The following is a 21,107-nucleotide window of genomic DNA, read 5'->3' on the forward strand; positions in this document are numbered from 1 at the left end:
CGCATGCATGCAGGCACACTCACTCGCTCACCCTGCACAAGTACACAGATACAAAATCTTGACACTAAAGCCATAGAAAGGCAAAACCACACAATTCCAGTAGCAATCCATTCCTGTTGTATGAAGCCGGATAGCGGTCTTGGTGACCTTTGGGAAAATAAATGAGACAGCTGATCTTACTGATGCGGCGAAAGAGAGAAAACATTTGCGAATGGAGGAGGGGAAATCTAATTTAAGAAGAAAACATCTATGATTCTATGGCAGATGAGCTCAGATGGTGTTTATAAAGGAGGTAGAGGCTTTTTTTCTCTGATCCACTTGCTATATAGCTGGACAACCAAATACCCAAACCAGCAGGTGAGTCATAACTAAGATTGTAAGGTGCCAGGACAAGCCCTGGGCACGAGTCTGCCCCCTCCAGCTTTCCCAACAGGACAACACCACAAAAACAAAAGCACATGGCCAGCAGGCGGGGCATGGGGGCATGATTCACCTGCAGGGGTACAACCCTATCATGTGACTATGCAATAGTTCTTCCCACTCATTTCACCATTACAACTATTGCGGGCAACCACAAAAACACTTTCTCATCTTTCCATGCCTTTATATAAACGTTCCTCCAGGGCTCATTTTTTCCAGATGTACGTTAATTACAGGATTTGATATGAACACTATGGGACAAGACAGGTAAGTTACTCAACTAACCCTAACTAAATGATTCAGGTCCAAGACCATCACAGCACATATCAACCTCCAACGCACAGCCCACAATGACGACAGTTCTCTGTTCATTTGGCTCGACTGAATGACTTTGCTGGCAGGCACGCAATGCCGGCCGTCACTATTTCTGGCAGAGTTTTAAGGAATAATGAAATCAAGCAATGATTCTCAACTCGGGAACAGTCACCTCAATAATAATTAAGAAAAAAGCGAGACACCAAAATCAAATTAACCAAGGGTGGGAAGGAACGCAGCTCATACAAAAAAATATATATGATTGAGTTTAAAGCTTTAATCAGATTTCAAAAGGCAGGCATGCTGAGAGATCCTTCTGACACAGTTTTAGAAAACAGAGCCAAAATACTGTAGGCTGTAGCATTTATAAAATAGACATGCTGTGCAGCCAACTGAAAGTCAAATCTGCATGTTAAAGGCAAAGCCTCTGTTACAAACGTTACAAAGTCCTGCAGGTCATAAGAGAAAATAACCCTGCAGTAGGACTTGCTTTATTCTGTTGTACTGAAAGTGAAAAAACCCCAGAGGGCTTTAAAGGCTCATTAAAGTTGTGCATAAAGGGCGATTTATAGTTGTGCGTAATTCCTAGCTACGGCGTAGGCTATCCGTAGCCTGTGCGTAGCTCTGCGTAGCCTGACGCGCACCTCACAAAATTTTTAACAGCGCGTCAGATCTACGCGGACCGCAAGCGCTGTGATTGGTCCACCAAAACCCCTCCCGTCAGGTAAAAGAAACTGCGTCATAGGTATTTCCGTTTGTGACGGTGAAAACAAAGATGAGCCAAGTTGAGGAGTGATTTAACTCAAACTGCATCAAAAGTCGCTGTTTATTTACTTCCATCATTGCTGGTCTTCTCAAATTATACACAACAAGTTGCTGTTTCTTCCTCGTTTGTGGGTTAACTTGCTTAGCTTCTTCTTCTGTGACGACTTCTGCTGCTACTGTGGTTACACGCGTGGATACTGCCTACCAGCGGTCACGCGTGTTTGCACGTCGACGACGACGCAAAAGTATAAATGAAAACCGACGCGGAACCTACACCGTCGCTGCTACGCCGTAGGACCTACGCACGACTATAACGAGCCCTTAAGTCCTACGGCGCAGGCTCGATGGAACGGACGCGCTGTTAAAATGTTGCAAAGGTGCGCATCAGGCTACGGATAACCTACGGTGTAAACATGATGCACGACTATAACTTGCACTCAAGTGCTAATATATATAGGGCTTGTCCTCAAAACATACAGTAACAGCTGGGAGCCCTGTGAAATTCCTTGATGGAGAATATCAGCTTTAAGTCCAAAGCCAAATGTGCTATCTCATCTGGACTGTAGTGCCGACAGCTCTTCAGTGTGCAAGCCAAAATGCCATAAACCTGATGCTGCAGTTCAGATGATATTTATATGTCCAATGATGAGGATTCGTTTCCAATGCTTCCTCAAATACATAATATTTATCTACAAAGACAAATCTCACCTGAAGGCATCTCCAACGGTTACGATCTCCACTTCACTGTCTGTGGAGGTGACATTGATCTCCTCATTTGCAGGCACTGCAGGTGCAGGAGTTGCTTCGATCACAACCACATCTTCATCCAGAACACCTGAGAAACAGCATGGAGATTAAACTCATTAATGCCAATATTCAAGCCCCAAAGCACAAAAAAAAATGCATACAGTGCAGCTCTATATGATTGTAAGAAGAAGTTATAACTGAGCCATCAAAATAGAAACAACATGCCATGCTTGTGTTTTATTTTCTATGATGCATTTAATCCACTTACAGCATGTATTCATGGGGGATTATGTAAGGAATAATTGATGATGGGCCGTTGGGCCAAAGTGGTAATGTGACACAAAGCAAAATGCTGTTACACCACAGCGATATGCCCCATTTTGAGACCGTATTATCATCAGCCTGTGAGATCGCCAATACGCGATAGTGTCAGGGGCGGTGTAATAGTTTACTCATATATTTATTTGTTAATTTTTTACTAATTTATGACAAGTCACTTGATTGGTGGACAAAAAAAGAAGCTGATTTACTCTAAGGGCAACACTGTCATGTCCGTATTTTGTTGTTTTTACTTCTGTGGCAATCGCTGACAGTCGCACAGTTGCTCATGACCAGACAATATTGTATTATTGTACAATATTGTACAATATTGCATTAGGTGACTTCAAATGGAACTGAACTGGGGAACAACATGTGTCTTGAACAGCAGTAATGTTTAAGGATGTTACGATAAATGCCAATATACACTAAAAATACCTGGCAAATAACAATAAATCGCACAGGCAATATTATGCACAGCTATTTCAAGTCACACGGCTTTTGATCAGTAAGTCCTTATCAATCTGAAATCACTGTTAGTTTGAGTACATTTGAAAAAGCAACAGCCATCAAACATAATCATTATACTTTATTGTCATGAAAATACCTGGCAGGATTTGAAGAACAGTAATATAAATATCATAGATATATATAAAGGCTAGATGTGTTACGGCAGAGTCTCTAACGTCATCACCTGGCGGCCATCTTACAACAGGCAGCTCGCTCACTTGTAGCATTGAGTTTTAATGGTGCAGGTACATTTAAATGACCATAACTTGTTCAATTTTCTACCGATTTTCAAACAGTTTGGATTCTTACAAATGTTATTAACGTGGCTATAATTCTAGATGATTTAACATGTTTCATGTTTTTTTTTGTATAAGTATGCAGTGTCATAGGTACATCGTTGATGTTTATAACAAACCAAACCTTTTGAAAATCTGAAGAAAATTAAGCAAGTTATGGTCATTTAAAAGTACCTGTACCATTAAAACTCAATGTTATGAGTGAGCAAGCTGCCTGTGGTAAGATGGCCGCCAAATGCGGACGTTCCACTGAATTGGCCAGCAGCGCGGGAGAGACATCTAGCCTTTATACTCATCTATGATAAATATATGCTTAAGCCATTTCCTGGAAAAGCTTTTGTACATGGTTCTTCTTCTGTGGCCCATATAGAGTTTCTGCACGAGAGCGCCCTCTGGCTTTTGGATGTAGTGACATCTCACCGTAATTAATTGAGAAGCATTAGGGCTAGGATGATTCACTAATCTGGAGATTCAATACTATCCTGATACTTGTGTGCCAATTCAATACACATTGCAATTATGTGGCTATTGCGATTCGTTGTTTCAATCTTTGTGATTTTTGTTTGCCTAATAAAGACTAAACAATTAAAACTACTTGATCATACCCTTAAAGAGACTGTATATGAGTCATATGAACAAAAACAATGCATTACATCTTTCTGATTTTTATAAAACAAGAGCCAGTTGCTATCGCCATAGAAAAATGAGGCAAGTTCGAGACTGCATATGCGCTTTAACAAGTTAGTGCTGACTGACTTTGATCATCAGATTTTACACAAAATGAGTGCGTTTACATGCACAGTCTTACGCCGATTATCCTTAATAAACTGATAATGTGTGGGGTCATGTAAACCCGTAAAACGGTTTTCCTTTATCGGGGAAAGCATATAAACGGCGTAAGCAAAAACCGCATGGCACAGGTTTTCGCATGACATGTAAACACCTTAACTGGCTTTCTCATGGTTTTGTCCATGTGCGCATGTCTACACATATGAAAGATAAACGTAACACGCGGAACCGCAAAGTAACGTATAAAAGTCTCCGCTCGACTAAAGCAGTTGGCAGAGAAACTGTTAAAATAGAAGCTCATCTTACATTTACAGGTTCTGCAGACCCGAAAAGAGATACAACAGTACAGCTTAAGACAGATATGCTGTTGGCTTTTTGAACGCGGAGCTTTTGCAACCAAATTCACTGGGAGAGGTGGTGGGGAGACCAGTGGGGAGACCAGTAAATTACTGGTAATCTTACAACCTCTATTACTGGTAAATTGGCAGCACTGATTTACTAGAAAAGTTGTGTTAACACATGACCTGTTAACTGCAATTTACCAGTAATTTACCAGTAAAGACTGTATGTGTGAAAGGGATAAACAGCAGGGGGGCAGATATCACCATTAAAAGTTGCATATTCAACAGAACACCTGCAAATTTTATCACACCAAAAAGCATAAGACATCAAACACCTAGGGTATTGTTAGCCTAGTTTTTCTTAAAAGCTACAGCACTAAGCTTCCTACACCAATATAGCGCAAAAGCAGTTTTTTCCCTTAGTATCAACAGTTGTTTAATTTATGGTGGTTTTGGTGCAGCAATACAGCCAGTGAATGCTCCAGGCCTATATGTGTGTGTCTATGTGACAAGGAAGCTAAATGTAGGTCAGTGAAAGATGTGCTTAGCAGTGTGCCGGCAAAGGCTTTTGTAGTACAATCATAAATCTCTCTTCTGATTGGCTCTCCCGCTTGATTTCCCATTCCTTCTTTAACTCCAGCTCTGCCTGGATTTGGTGTCAGGAGGCCCAGGGTGTGTTCAACATAACACTCACAAACATATCTGGTACATGTATCAGTGCTTCTTACTAACAACTTCCCCTCACTCTCTATTTTTACAGAAAATGACACCAAGTAGTCTGTGAAAAACAGATGTTTGAGAAAACACTAATATGAATTATCAAAGTGACGCACTACCTTAACATTTAAGCAAAAGATGAGAACTAAACTCATTTCAACAAATTTCCCAACAAAATTTATTACTACTTGGTTTCGCCAAGTCAGACTTTCTTTTCCAACATGTGCAGAATGAGTCAACATGTTGCAACATGTGCGCTAACAGGCCATATACTTGACGTGAAATTTTAAAGCAAGTCTATATGAAGGCTTTGTAGAGTTGTTGTGCTGTACTATCTGTGTTAAACATGTTTGTGCACCAAGGCAGAAGCCTCCGGCTTGGGAGATTCATCCTCTTGGGTGTGTTGTTAAGGTTAACTCTCCTGCTGAGTGCCGCTGCTTAGCACCCTGATCATACCCCGTTCCCTACGCTGCCCACAAGAAACAAGCACACCACCATACAGCTTCAACATGAAGCAGTACACAGATGCCACATTACCTTATTTCACAAAAGTTTAGGATGCAGAAAATCAGACTATTTGGCAAAATTGACAAAATACAGTAGCAGTAGCATGGATCCACCCTTACGGATAAACAAAGCCCTCATACAGCTTAAATTAGATTTCAGCTCATGCTGATCTAGTGGAGGTGATGTACCATCCACTAATTTACTCAATTATACTTGAAATGATCAAATTAACTATACATGCAATAAGGTGCATTAGCATATTTACTTTCTCTGAAAATATTGAGGTGCTTTGGTGTCAGCAAATAAATTAGATTACTATTGTGCAGTTATACATAGGACAATGTTTGCTTATCAAATAACAGTATTCTACAATATTATCTCTGTACAGCTGTAGTCGATATTTTAATATAGACCTCTGATGTGTGCTCAAGCTTGCCTGTATATCAGAAATTTTAAAAGAATATCCATCAGAAGGTACTGACATTAGCACACATCGATGGGGATAGCACACATTGAGTATTACCAAATATATTGAATATAACAAGATTGAGCACTGTTATTAGGACTGTGACGGTTGTCACGACCACCGCAATGGAGAAGTGAAGGGCTGCCACTAACGACTATTTTTAGATCAACTAAACTATTGACAAATTTAACGATTAACCGATTATTCTAAACCACTGATTCCCAACCGGGGGTATGCATACCCCAGGGGGTACGTAAAATGTTTCCAGGGGTACGCAAAAATCTTTCGATCTGCTTTGATCTGATTTATTTGTAATAAAAATGTCTTTGACCTAAAATATTGATGTTTGTGAGGAAATCATTTTAAAAATGACCACTTTAAAGGACAAGTTCGGCATTTCACACTCAAAGCCCTGTTTTCAGATTGTTTATGATGAAATAGAACGGTTTTGACTAAATTTGGACATATGATGCTGTCCCGAGAATTTTTGGGTGTTTGTTCTATCACCTCCCACCTCTACAATGGGTGTATAGGTGCACAGGAACAATCCTTCCTAAAATGCATTAAACTTTCGTTTACAAAGATGTGAAACTCACCGAGTGGTCAGGGGTGTTCACTGATATGCTCACACAAAAATCGCTGCAAAAGATGCTTTCCAACAGGTATTTTAGCATTCGTTGTAAACTTGTGGACCTATTTTTCCAAACGCCTCACACCCGTATATTCTTCCGCCGAGAGCTTGAGTAATAGACACTCCAGCCCAGTTGGTGGCGATAATCCGCCTTCGCCAATTGCAGGAATACAAACAACGTTCCCAGTGCGGAGTAATACCGTACCTCACAGGCACATCTAATACAAGTCAATGGAGTTGGACAAAAACTACGATAAAACCTGTTGGAAAGCATCTTTTGCAGCGATTTTTGTGTGAGCATATCAGTGAACAACCTTGACACTCGGTGAGTTTCACGTCTTTGTAAATGAAAGTTTAATGCATTTTAGGAAGGATTGTTCCAGTGCACCTATAAACCCATTATAGAGGTGGGAGTTGATAGAACAAACACCCGAAAATTCTCGGGACAGCATAATATGTCCAAATTTCAGTCAAAACCATTCTATTTCATCATAAACAATCTGAAAACAGGGCTTTAAGTGTAAAATACCGAACTTGTCCTTTAAATGTAATTTTAAAGGGCATTTATTTTATTGCTAAAAACAACGTTATTTTGTGTATTTGGGTATTTAACATGTTTGCGTGGTTTATGGTTAAAAAAACACATTATTTTTCACATACCGTCAGGTCTCCAGACTGCCACCAAATTTGAGAGTGTGCCAATGAATTCGGTCACAATGCAATGCTAACAGGAGTTAACCATTGCGATCTACTAGAGCAGCGCAAATTAGTACAGGGTCGCAAATAAGCAGAGCTGATGGCTCCTTAGTTGATGCGCTTGAGTTCAGCACCAGTGACAAGAAGTTTTGAAACACTGATGTGACTTCTGCTCATGATTGTTCCTCTTTTCTCCAGCAAATTAAGCATAGCAAGGCTTGGCAAACAATATTTTTGAAACATATGTTCCTCTGGCAAACTAAATTTACATACCGGTACTCTCCTCCCATTAACGTTGCGTCGGAAAGAAAATCTTCTACAATTGCATATCCAGCAAGGTCGCAAAAATAACACCTTTTCAGAGCTGTTTATCCACGTGTCTTTAGTAAGTTCTAGTGATGCACCAAAATGAAATTTCTGGGCCGAAACTGAAAATTTAGGACTCACTTAGCCGAAAACCGAAACTGAAGCTGAAAATGGCTTCTTTTAAAAACTTTAAAATGTTAGCTTTTCTCTGTATTTTTTATGTATATACAAACAAACACACACTTAAATTGTTTGAATTTAATGAATCTGAATTCTGAAATACAGACTGGCAGTGCATGGGGCTCTTTTCTGCTGTTGCATGTCAATTATTTTTCACTTACATTTTAAAAACAATAGTGCAAAAACAGCAGTAGAAATTAATTAAAACTTAAACTGTAAACACATAGCATATTTAGCTTTAGCAAAACACAGTTGTGCAGTGCTATGCACATTTTAGTGTAACGGCTTTATACACACAGAAAATTGGACTGTTGTTTATTTAATCAAACCTGGGAGGTTTCTTTTTATATTAAGAACAAAAGTTGCTTAGGTTTTTGGCTGGGAAGACGCTTGCTCTTCTCATTATGAACATGAGACGCTGCGTTGATTAGTCTCTCACTGTCTGTGCTGGTGCTTGGGGCAGATAAATACCTCAGTGCAATCCGTGGTGCGGGGTTACATGAATGTCTGAACTGCACACGTGTCAGATCAACAAAGCAATACGATGTGAGACGGCTGTGTGTCATTGCGCACAAAAAGGCGAAATTGCGGTGCAACGTTTTGATAGTGTGACAAGTTTTGGTGATAAAAGTTTTTTTCTTTGCCGATAAATGCATATTAAATGTCTGCATATTAAACTAATCCAGGGGTCCCGAACCTTTTTACACCACAGACCGGTTTTAGCTTTAAAAAAAAATTGTGGACCGTAGGGTACGGTCACTGAGTTGCTGTTCAAACAAAGTGCTGATATTTCTCTTTTGTGAAATACTACCATGCATTAAGAAAATTAATAATGGCTTTATTTTAGTACACGTCTAAAACCATATTTTGGCGGACTGTTTTACTTTAATTGTTTCACGAGTTTGACTGCCCATTTAGTCTTAATAATTAATGGTAAACAAACTTGGCTTGCTGTTCTCGAAGGCAGCTTGAACCTTGATCAAGCTTGAGCCCCAAGTTCAAGTAACAGAACAGAAGAAAAAAACGAGCTGTGAAGGAGGAGATGAGGAGGAGGAGATGAAAGGAGGAGATGCCAGAGGAATTGTGTCTGGGCATGGAGACTCGCGCTTACCATACGCTTTTAATGATGATTAACACAAGACTAAATGTTTAGGTTCTTTTCAAACCTACGTTAAAAGTGTACCCGTTAAAATATGGTTACTGCAGTAAAGGAGTTTATTTTGATCATGGTGCCACGATCGCTGGATAATTCTGAAGTTGTTTTCCAGAAACCTGCAATTACTTTTCAGTCATTTGCAATGTCACAGAGTTGAACGTCTTCATGTGTTTACATTATTTGTGAGGTACATTTGCAAATGATTCATGAAGTCATACCTCTGCAATTATTAAATCGATTTTGTTTAGAAGTATGCTTACTCTATGACAACAATGTAATCACCGATGCGCTGGTAGAGAGAGCCGGTACAAAAGTGGAAATGATCGATGTTATTTGAAGTCGGCTCTTAAACGACAAAATACACAATCAAGCTATTACGTAGCTATAATACACAAATGAGGACATTCTTGCGACCTGGTAGCAACTTGGTCATGACCCGGAACTGGGTCGCGACCCGGTGGTTGGGGACCTCTGCACTAATCTATCCGAATGACTGCATGACATTAATAATAATGTCAGACATTAGTGATGCACGATATATCGGCCGCCGATATAATGTCGGCCGATGTGGTCATTTTTGAACAGGCCGATAATCATTTCTGTGTATTTGACGTGTGTGTAGGAGATGTGAGTGTGGGGGCGAGGATGATTGTTTTTGCACAAGCGCATAAGTTACAAATGTGTGCTGAAGCAGGTTTTGTCGTCTGCCTGGTCGTTCTTCAAAGTGTCTGAAGAAGATCCTCGCTATGCTGTATGGGTATCCAATACGTCAATCGACCAGTCGATCCCAAAGGCAATGCCGGTAGATCGCACATAAATTAACCGTGTACCCTAATGCTGCTCCATGCCTCCACGAGCTTCGAAAAACCGAGTGCCAAATTAGCATGGTCTTAGAGTAATTGGGAAACACGTAAGTCTTTTTGATTTGCTGTGCCTTTCTTCTCAAATGTGTTTTTATAAATCTTATGCCTGCCCACTGCAGCTCAGTCGTTTAAACTTCCGAAATTCATCAGGATGCAATCGCGTCGCATTCTTGCCATCGTGCACGAGCTGATGCACGTGCCCAGTGTGTGTGTGTGTGTGTGTGTGTGTGTGTGTGTGTGTGTGTGTGTGTGTGTGTGTCTGTGTGCGCGCACGCGCGAGCGAGCGAACAAGGGAAAGAGAGAGGCAACGTTGTGCTGATTTATATATGCTTGTGATACTATTGTAATTTTCCTTCTAGTTTGTTTCAGTAAACCGTATCTCCGCTATTTCAAACAGTACTCGACATGTACTCCAGGATTTTTTTTTAACTCCTCAAAAAATAGAGTAATGGTGACAATGGTGGCAAATATTGGTATCGGCCATAACAGACAAGAGTCATATCAGTTATCGGCATCTGCCAAAATTTTCACATCGGTGCATCACTATCAGACATTCATAATAATGTCAGACTGCACTCTAACCTAAGCTCTATCCCTGGTTTCAAATCAGTCAGTGCTTTTAACTTTAACGTTTAAAATGTATTAATTAATATTACTCATTATTTGTCTTTAAAACACAACTTTGGTTTAGTTTTGATGAAGGGGTACTTGAGCCTTACTTATAGGGCTGTGGGAGTAAAATAAATGTAAAAGGTAAAATAATAGAATTGATTAAAAATATCGATGTCGACTAATAATCAGCGACGACCGTTTGCGACAGCTCTAGAGAAGTGTGACCCGCGGTAGTGAGCACATCCCAAACTTTGAAAAATATAAAAGTACAAACTCGCCCAGCGACAAATGGCCAGCAGACTCTCAGTTAGCACGCTATCTGCAAGGGGTGGCAACCGAGGCAAATATCAGTGATTTTAGATTGATAGGAACTTCCTAGTGATCAGAAAGCTGAAGTACATGAAAAAGCTGTGCATGATATTGCGTTTGCGATTCAGAATTTTTACTAGACAGGTATTATTAGTGTGTATCGCAGGTTATCATTACAACCCTAATAAACACAATTTATCGTCCCAGCAAGTTGATACCAGGTTTAAAGGAACAGTATGTAGGATTGTGGTCAAAACTGGTATTGCAATAACAAAACTTGTGGCTAAAACTGGTACTGCAATCACACAACTGGTGGCCAATACACAACACGACAACATAAACATCAGTTGAGGGCTGCAACTCCACTTTTTAAATGACAATATCCTGGCCAGACCACTGTTTTCAGTGATATAAGTATTTGAAATGAAAATTATTTCTTAATGTCTAGTGACATTTCAGAGCCATTTTATGATTAATTGATATACATTTCTTACATACTGTTCATTTAATTGTTGGTCAGAAATATGCAATTTACATGTACACCTGTAATCTGCTAATGAGGAGGGGTGGGGGAGCACTAGATGCCTGGCTTAATACAGGTCATGTCCTGTTTTGAGAGTGATGCATCTGCAGACCTTTTTACACAATTGAGTGTATGGTGCACATGCACCCTTAATAGATATCTGTGCGAGATAGAAATGTGTAAAGTTAGGTTCTCAGTACAGTGTTATGAAGAGCAGCAGCACTGTGGTCGGTGAGGAATTGCTGTTTCTCAACAGGAAATTCAAACACACGCACATTCTGCAGCATCTTACATGCATGGGGACATCTCGGTGACACGGTTTTTCCATTTTAGTCTCTGTGGCCTCTGCTCATGAATGCATGTTGTGACCGTAACATAGTAGTTGCATTAAATTAAGCAACAGAATTATAAAACGCACTTAGCTTTGAATTCATGTGCTTGAAATAAACATGGGAACTGTGTGTTAAAACTATGGGTTAAATACTACAGAAAATAAAAACAGAGGCCTGTTAAAAACAACAACAACACACAATTTGATTCAGTGGTGGTCATAAGGAGTGTAGGATTACAACCAAGGATACATGCAACACAGAAAATATACAGAAAACTTTAGCATTAGACTGCAAGATTTGTTTTGTCAATACTCATATAATGACTGTAAGTGCTGAGAGAGTGGAAGAGGGAGGTGAAGGTTTTCTGCGACCTAATATTTCCAGTGTGAATGATTCGCATCAGCTGTCAAACATAAGAAATGTTCCAGACAACGTCCCAGAAAGGTCCTCATCCTCCACACTTATAATAAGAACAACTAACAGCTGTTAAACAAGACTACAATGGGAGAAATAACATTCATATGAATGCTTTAAGACTACAAGAGTAGCTGTTTAACAATCCCTCTTTATCAAGGACACAAACACATTTACTGCAACTGGGCTGAAATATGCAAACGTGCTGCTGTATGAAAAGTATGCAGGCATTCAAATGTAAACTACATATGAGCAGTTAAACACTACTCACTTTATCTCAGTAACACCATCATGCATGATAAAATAATCATGAGTGACAAATACCAAACCAAGTATTATCTGAGATTATCTTTGTCCTTTCCACCACTTCCATTAAAATCAGTAATAATGTTAAAAAGAAGGTCAAATAAGTGATTTACCTGAGGCCACAGCCGCAGTGCTGGCTTGGCTGCTACTGCTGCTAACATCCACATACAGCTCATCCTCTGCCTCAGTGGAGGAAGGAGAGGAGTCCGAAGTCAGCTCCTCGCTGGAGCTGCTGGTACTGTGCAGGAGGGCGTATTTCTTCCGTGCGATAACCTCTCGCTTCTTCCTCTGCAGCAGTAATCTCTCCCGCTGCTTTGGAGTCCGTTGAGCCCCGCCTCCTGCCCCACCCTTTACAAAACGTTTTCTGTGTAAAGGCCTTCTTGAGCTAAGACACGGCCGCTTTACGTGATTGTTCTCTGGCTCAAGCCGTGCCCACTTTTGTGACCTGCTGGCACGAGTCCGAGAGGATAGAGCCCGCATGCCCACCGTTGGGCCTGTCCCGCCTCCTGTGCTGCCGGTAGAGACTAAACCAGGAGCCTTGAGCTGTTGCTGCTGTCTAACAGTCATTAAGCCATTAATAGGCTCCTCCTCTGAGCTAAGAGTGTCCGAGTCACCAAACTGAAGGCTGGAGGAGGGCGAGGAGGCACAGTCACTTAACGAGGATTCTGGGTTCCTCTCGTTCTCGCTACGTGGATCTAGCAGCATCGGCCTATGGCGAGGGGGAGTAAGGGCTCCCTCACTCACTTGCCCATCCTTTAAAGAACAATACGACGGTCCGGGCTGCTGGGTCTTGCGCTTTTTGCGCGCCGACAAGCCTCTCTCACAGTCTCTGCGACCTCCGGCTTCCCGCGAAGGCCGGTGCCTGGTCTCACCACACAGCGGAGAAGGAAAATCACTTCCTGCTTTGCTTATCACCTCCATCTCACTAGTGAAGCTCTTGGACGTCTCCATGGGTTCAGGGTTAGCCAGAGGACCCTTCAGGGTCTCCTGCTTACGTCGCACATCAGTTGGAATATCGCTCTTCATTGTGACTTCCTCACATGCGCCGCCAAGGCTCAACAAGCTGAATCATATGGATCCATTGGAGACGCAGCAATCCGCAACTCTAAAATATAAAACATTTGGAAAGAATGAGACCTCAAAAGACAAAATAAATCATAAACAATGAAAAATAAACTCATAAGAGGAAAAAAGGAATGGTGGAATGGGGTGGACCTTTGAAAAAAGTAGCCAACAGCATTCCACTGCAAAACCTAATGCTGATTATGTGGCAAGCAATTTGTTTTAACATCCATTTCTGGCTAAGCATTAGTCAGGCAGAATTGTTATCCAGGCTGTCCTGTTTAGTCTGTAATAAAAGAGAGCAACTGTGACTAAAGAAAGGTCATCCCTTGTACCACACAAAAATGGACACGTTTAAGGTGCTGCTTAACACCTCCAACAAAAGACTACAAACATAAATCTAGTATATACAGGATAATGGGGCTGGGAAACATTATTTCCCATATTAACATTTTTTATTATTCTTATACAACATGAAAAGAGCAGCCCACATCTCTCCCACAACATGAGGCCTGTTAGGAGACAGCTGTTTGTTGTATTTAATACAGGTTTATTATAAGAGCTCTTCAATCCTTATATAATGTGGTTATTTAGATTTGGACTCAAGCTAGCTCATTAAATTACTCTCAAATTAGGCTCTCGCTTGCTTGAATAATGAGTATTTATTCATCACTGACCGTAATGTTCATGCCTTTTCCTCTTCTCATTACCAAAACCTAACGATTCACCCATTTTATTTATTGCTCTTTTCCTCTTTAATCAAAATCTGGCAGTATTACCGATCAGTCTTCTATTCACCAAAATCCCATTACCGCTCTAACATTTCTTCACCCCTCCCTAATTAACATGTCTGCACCCATTATGGAACTGTGCCCCAAATGCCTTATGTTCCACAGCAGCCACTGCAAGCCCCAGAGTTTCCTTACCTTTAAATTTTGAAAGCAGCCATCTATCTTAAAAAGAATTACATTTCTTTGTGGTTATTATATCTATTTGGTCTATATTGGTGAATAAAGTTCATAAATGTGGTGAACTCACACTACAGGATTATTGTCCCAAATTTACCAAGATTTCCCCTCCTAAGAACTCGACTCTGATTATCATGTCGGCATGGGCCGGTATAAGATTCTGGCATTAATATAACCTTTAGCAAAAATACCACGGTTTCACGGTGTTGCGATATTGCCATTGCAACACTAAAATGTTTTTTTTTCAAATGCCAGGTAAAAATAAAGCCTTTAAATTATAATATGCTTTCAAAAAATATATAATATTTTTGTAATGTATATTAAAATGTAAACATCAAATCAATCACATGACTTAATGATTTAAAGAATTTTGTATAAAGCACACCTGGGAGACGGTATCACAGAACATTTTAGTGGTTTTGAAACCAAGACTGTTTAAACCTCGGTATACCTTGAAACTGGCAACCAGTATACCTTGAAACCTATGTGCGTGCCAGAAAATCTGGGCAGCCCCGATCATATTAAACCTATTTGATATTTAGGATTTTAAATCGGGATGATTATTTTCACAATAGCCAATGAGAGACGGAGGTGAATGACAGACCTATTAAACAGCGACCGTGATACAAGCTGATGTACTGTTGACAGTAAAGGCGGAGAAACGGCTATAGAAGTGAGGAAATAACACAACTGCCTGCATAACATGTCTGTGATAGCATATCACCATCATTGCTTCTAAAAGTTTACCCTGAGAAGAACTTTACTAACCCCTGGGAGTCATGTGGATTACTTCTGTGAGGAATGAATGTACTTTTTTGGGGTTAAAATTCAGAAATTGTTCCCTGATCCCCCGTTTTTAGCAAGGACATTTAATGAAAAAAAACCTCCAACTGTGTGTATGAATGATGACGGACATATCCATCTTGGATGTGGGAGGAAATCGTTTGGACACTTATGAATCGACTCAAAATCGATTCTTAGGGACCTGATTTGATTCAGAATCAATTCTCATTGTACTAATTAGCATATTTGTGACGTCATTAGGTCACATTTGCTCTCAAAGCCAGATTTGTCTCTGAACTGTCATGTACTGTATTTTAATGCAACTAGGAGCTCAATAGTCATTTTTATAAGTATATGTTGTTTCTGTTGTCAGACATTAAAACCAGTAAAAAAAAAAATTACATTTGTGAATCGATTCAGAATCGTCCACATCCGCATTGCGATGCATCAAAGAATCTTGGATGGCTTGAGGTTGAGAAAATCATGGGGTCATTTTAATATTTGGCTGGTATTGCCTTAAGATTATCCTGTAGTGTGTGATGTACCATGACTTGTAGTCTGAGCATGTTTAAGATTTAAGAAAAGAATATCTGACAAGGTTCTCCTTATGTGTGGATTTAAAAAAAATCAGGATTTAAAAAATCCTGTAGGGCATGGGACTTCAACAGGGGGTCCGTGGTGGAAATGGGGTCTGCCAAATGATGTCTAATCTCAAAGATTTTCTGTTAAAAATTTAAAACTCAAGTACAAAAGTTACAACCAATGTTCCCAGTTGCGCACATGCAGGGTAAGCTTATTGAAGGTCTTGCGTGCAGTGCAATTTTAGCCTTACGAACAAACTCAAAATATCTGAAGACAGGGTATGCCCCCGCTCAGGAATTAATCAGCAATAGCGACAGAAAAAGTTACCTCTGCATCATAAAATCAGGTAAATCATATAGGCACGTTTGTCTTTTTTAGAATGTAATTTTAGAACCAGTGTGACTTTCTGTGTTCTCATATACTACATTTCTAAACTTGGACGGCTGTTTAAAGCGTCTAAAGATGCTGCTTGAGTCGTTGCATGTTGTTCTCCTGCAGAAAATAAACTTGTGTAACTCAAACCCGTGACAATAATGATCCACGTCTATGTGAAAGGTAAGGACCAGAATTATAAAGCAGCATGTGTGTGTTCTTCACCAGCAGCAAAACACAAAAAAGCAAAAAGACACATTTGCAAAGCACTACACTTATTAAAAGTATCTACTTTTACAAAAGAATCTATTACTGTATGTTTGCACTGACGGCTTTCGCACAACCTCTATCCCCACCAGAACAGACAGTCTTTGTGCCATTTATGATCAGTCATCTTTAGAAACTAAAGACTTAAGTTCAGGTAAATGTGTAATTGTCCATCTTACGGTAAAATAAAATGTAATACACTGCAAATACCTTAAAATAATAAATAAACTAAAATCTTAGTTTTGTAAATCTAGCTGCATCGAATGTTCAGCAACCAAATGTATTCGGTGTTTGGCCGAACAAGCGAAAATACCAAATACATTTTATCGAACAATTAGGTCTTTGATGATGTGATCAAATTAACCAGCGCAGAGTGAGAGACACGCAAATGCAGCCAACATGCTGGTAAAAGCATTTTAAAGTGTCAAAACATACAGCACAACAAGTTTTCTTTATTATTTAAAGTCAAGACATCCTTAACACCATGTAGTGTATGAGAAAGACATGGTGGCAACAATCCTGGGTATTTGTCTGCTGAATGCATCAATACAGAGAATGAGTAGGGCTGGGTACTGAACGTCGATACTTTTATGGTATCGAATGAAAAACTCAGATACTTTGAGTATCCAAAAATGATTTATCTTTCGGTGCCAAATTTCGATTCCCAAAGCGGCTGTGTCTGTGAGCCTGTACTTGCGTGTAAGGACCTAAAGCGCCGGCGATTGGCTGTTCACCACCACGGAGGATTTCTGAAAAGTCCAACTCGCAGTCACCCAACACAAGTGTAGAAAGGATGCAATATGAGAAGAAAGTCTTACCAATAGAGTTAGCGCAAGTATGGCCGTGATGTCTCCGTGAAAGGCACGTCAACCAAAACGGCGTTTCTCCTAAAGTGACGAGGGGTTTCAATTTAAAGCACGCGCGCAGCCTGTCTATGCTTGTTTTACTCGCGCCTGGTTCCGCATGGCAAGGCTTTGCGCGCGCGTCTCCCACAAGAGTCTCGACAAGGTGTTTAAACTTGACCCAGGTGCGCAGCTAGTGTCTCTCAATGCTTATGAAATACTCGCACCTGTCTCTCCGCATCGCAAAGCCTTCATGCCCTCATCTACCAAAGTGGACGATGCGTTTAAACCTATTTTTTACATTCTATGGTTTAAACTTGATGCACACGCGCAGCCCAACACTGCTTACAAGCCTGCTCGTTATTTAAAACAAACTAAAATTCCATTTGACTGGTTTGCTAATTTCACTTGAATGAAATGACATTGAACGCATTTTCTACTCATTTTAAAAATCCCAAATGTATTTAAATATTTTGATAATTATGAAGTTGAGTATTGTTTACAAATAACAAACATGCAGCGGTCACGCATGTGTTTGCACGTCGACGCGGACGGCGACTCAAAAGTATAAATGAAAACCGACGCGGAACCTACGCCGTCGCTGCTACACCGTAGGACCTACGCACGACTATAACGAGCCCTTTATATTTAAGAGAAATAAAACGTTTATTAACAAAAGCTTTTTGTTACACCACTTTGTTGAGCGCTTTTTCCTCTGTCATCAACTGTCAATCTTGCTGCCGTCCCTATCTTTCCCCTTCCTCATGCTTGACCGTGCACACAGGCGCGTGTCCACTGCTTTAAAATACAGTGCTATATAAGCGTTGCTTCAAGGTTCTTTTGCATTTTGCGCAGGAATAGAGATCAGATTAATTTAGCATTTAGCCAAGACTCATTTATGTGGTCGAATGTAAATGGAAGAGTTTTAACAACTCAGATATCTATCTGATCAGAGAAGTGACCCGATATAAAAAGGCCCTATAATTACTACTGTAATGTTAAAAAAATTTGATTGTTAAATAATGTGAAATAAATATAGTAAAAATGACATTCTGAAAATGCAACGTAACTTGTGCAATGGTGAGAAATTTGGCAAAAATAATTAGGATTTTTTAATTGTTCAGTATTCAGCCTTCGAATTTTTCATTTTATTCAGCTTCGGGCAAGAATTTTCCCTTCGAGGCATCCCCACAAGAGGCCCTTCTGCTAATATCACTGCTGTTTACATGCGTTTTATAACACATTAACTTTGCTGTTAAATCTCAAAGGGAATACTGTCCCATAAACTTACAGTCTCAATGTGAATCAGATATAGAGGAGTTGGAGCCAATAAGAGGCCAAAATAGATGAGAGCAACTCCAAAATACTGTTTAAAAGGCTTGACCTGTGGTGACCTGGTTGATAAAATTGCCAATATAAATTTTTGCAACTTCTGGGCTTCTATGATGATATAACATAACATAGTTTTGATTTATTTTGTCTTTTTCAGTCACAACAAAATTTTTATAGAGTCAGTTTTTCAAACAAGGTTTGTCCTACCGAGTCTCAGATTAAAATGCATGCTTGAACCGCCTTAACTTAAAAACATTCTGCACTGACATATCTTAAAGGAACAGTATGTAGGATTGTGGCCAAAACTGGTATTGCAATCACAAAACTTGTGGCCAATACACAAAATGACTAGCCTGGGTGCCAGCCGATCTTAGCCCCGCCCACAAGAATTTGAGAACGGGCAGATCGGTCTGGCGTTTTTCCGTTGAGGAGCTGCTATGCTAGGACTAGAGCTGGGCGAACCAATCAAATTGTCAGGGCGGGCTTTATACGATGATGGACAGATAATCAACAGTAACGTAATGAACCACGTCACCAAAGAGCGCGTGTGTTGAATGGCTGCCGCTGTAGAGTTCAGATGTGTGGATTCTGACATTGAGTCTGTTCTAAAAGTTATCGACAGAGCATTGATTTTAAAAGAGGAACAGAGAAACGCGAGCAAGGCATTTGTTGATGTTTTTGGCGTCCTTCCTATTCGGCAAAAGTTGGTCGCAACTGAAATGGCTAACGTTATCACGGCGATGCAACTCATCGTGCACGACGAGATGGATATAATTAGCGGTCGTTGCCAGCTTCTTTTCGGAAGCCCGGAATCATGGTTGCTGAATAATTGGAGGGACATGCTAGGCTCCAATATTTTCAAGCAAACGTAATGGGTATCGTCGTGGATGAAGTTCACCTAACGTACAAACGGTAAGAGATAGTCTTACTCTATGACTTAGTAAATACTTCATGTTGTGATATAAACGAAATGTTGTAAACATAGTAGGTGTTGATGTACATTCGCTAACTCAGTATAATCACAATGTTAGTGTCATTGTAGCGAAATAACCAGCAGTTCGGTCAGGCTGCAAAGACGTAATTTCAACATACACTCACACACACACTCCGTTGCTCTGATTGGTCGTAGGTCTATCCAATTGAGTGCAGAGGCATTTTTCGGTTGAGACACGCCTCATAATTATAGCTCAATGGAGCGGTATCAGACTCAAATTCTGACTAGAATTGAGTATGACAACATCAGGCTACAAAATGACAACATAAACATTAGTTGAGGGCTGCAACTCAACTTTTTAAATGACAATATCCTGGCCAGACCACTGTTGTCAGTGATATAAGTATTTGAAATAAAAATGATTTCTTAATGTCTAGTGACATATCAAGGCCATTTTATGATTAATTGATATAAATTTCTTACATACTGTTCCTTTAACATATATTGCTGCCATTGTTTTGTCTCAAGATGCACACCAGTATTTTTTTGTAATGTTTGTTTGTAAAAACGATTTAAATGCCCTAAAATAACGAAGGCCTAGTCCTGGATTAATCTAAACCATGTCTGGGAAACCACCCTATAGAGGTAGTTTCCCAGACAGGGATTAGCTTAACCCAGGACTAGACCTGAGTTTAATAGGGAAATATAACTAATTTTAACAAACATGCGTTACTAAAAACATTACTTGTGTATATTTTGATGCAAAACAAAGAGCACTTATGTATTTTAAGATATGTCAGTGCAAGATGTTTTCAGTTTAGGCAGCTCTTACATTAATTTTAGTCTAGGACTAGTCTGATCCCTGTGGGAAACCGCCCCATAGTGTTTATGTTTAAAGGAAAAACAAAATATATGAATTACATTGTTTCAAATTTTTCTTAAACACTACCATAGACTCTATCTGTCTGAAGTCACGTTCCAAATATTAACATACAAAATGTTTAACTGTAGCCATGGTAATATTGTTATTCTATCAAGAACACAAACGTTTATGACTCACTAATGTTTTGGAGATATCCAATTCTACAAAAGAAAACCAAGAAAAACACTTAAAACCCATTACACCACTATTTTAAAATGCAAAAACTACACACAGCCTAAATGTTGTGAATTTTACAAGGAACATTTATATGCAGTGAAACAACAAAGAACACAATGTCAAAAATGAATCCTCCCAGTAAATACGAGGTTGACTGCAAGACGTGGAAACGACAAGATCAGGAACTGAACCAAGACTCAAATCACATGAAAATGCAATCTGTTGTGATTCCTTAGCATGCCATTAGAATTATGCATGATAGTCCAAGCGATACATCCATGACCTTTCTTGCCACGACTTACATTAGGCCAATATTTTTTAATCCCATCCACTCACTATTAAGACAT

General features: G+C 39.8%; 1 protein-coding gene across 3 annotated transcripts in view; it reads right to left on the bottom strand.

The window, feature by feature from the left end:
* Positions 1-21,107, bottom strand: part of rnf111 (ring finger protein 111) — a 43,826-nt gene that overhangs the window by 20,685 nt on the left and 2,034 nt on the right. For 2 of the 3 annotated variants that reach the window (XM_073858940.1, XM_073858938.1), the window contains exons 2-3: positions 12,633-13,622; positions 2,209-2,335 (exon numbers count right to left, since the gene is read on the bottom strand). In XM_073858940.1, coding sequence (XP_073715041.1) covers positions 2,209-2,335; positions 12,633-13,545 — 1,040 coding nt within the window. In that variant the 5' untranslated portion in view covers positions 13,546-13,622. Of the gene's footprint in view, positions 1-2,208; positions 2,336-12,632; positions 13,623-13,734; positions 13,868-21,107 lie in introns of all 3 variants that reach the window. The other variant, XM_073858939.1, reaches the window with a different exon arrangement.

Source organism: Misgurnus anguillicaudatus, chromosome 21, assembly GCF_027580225.2.
Source record: "Misgurnus anguillicaudatus chromosome 21, ASM2758022v2, whole genome shotgun sequence".
NCBI lineage: Eukaryota > Metazoa > Chordata > Actinopteri > Cypriniformes > Cobitidae > Misgurnus > Misgurnus anguillicaudatus.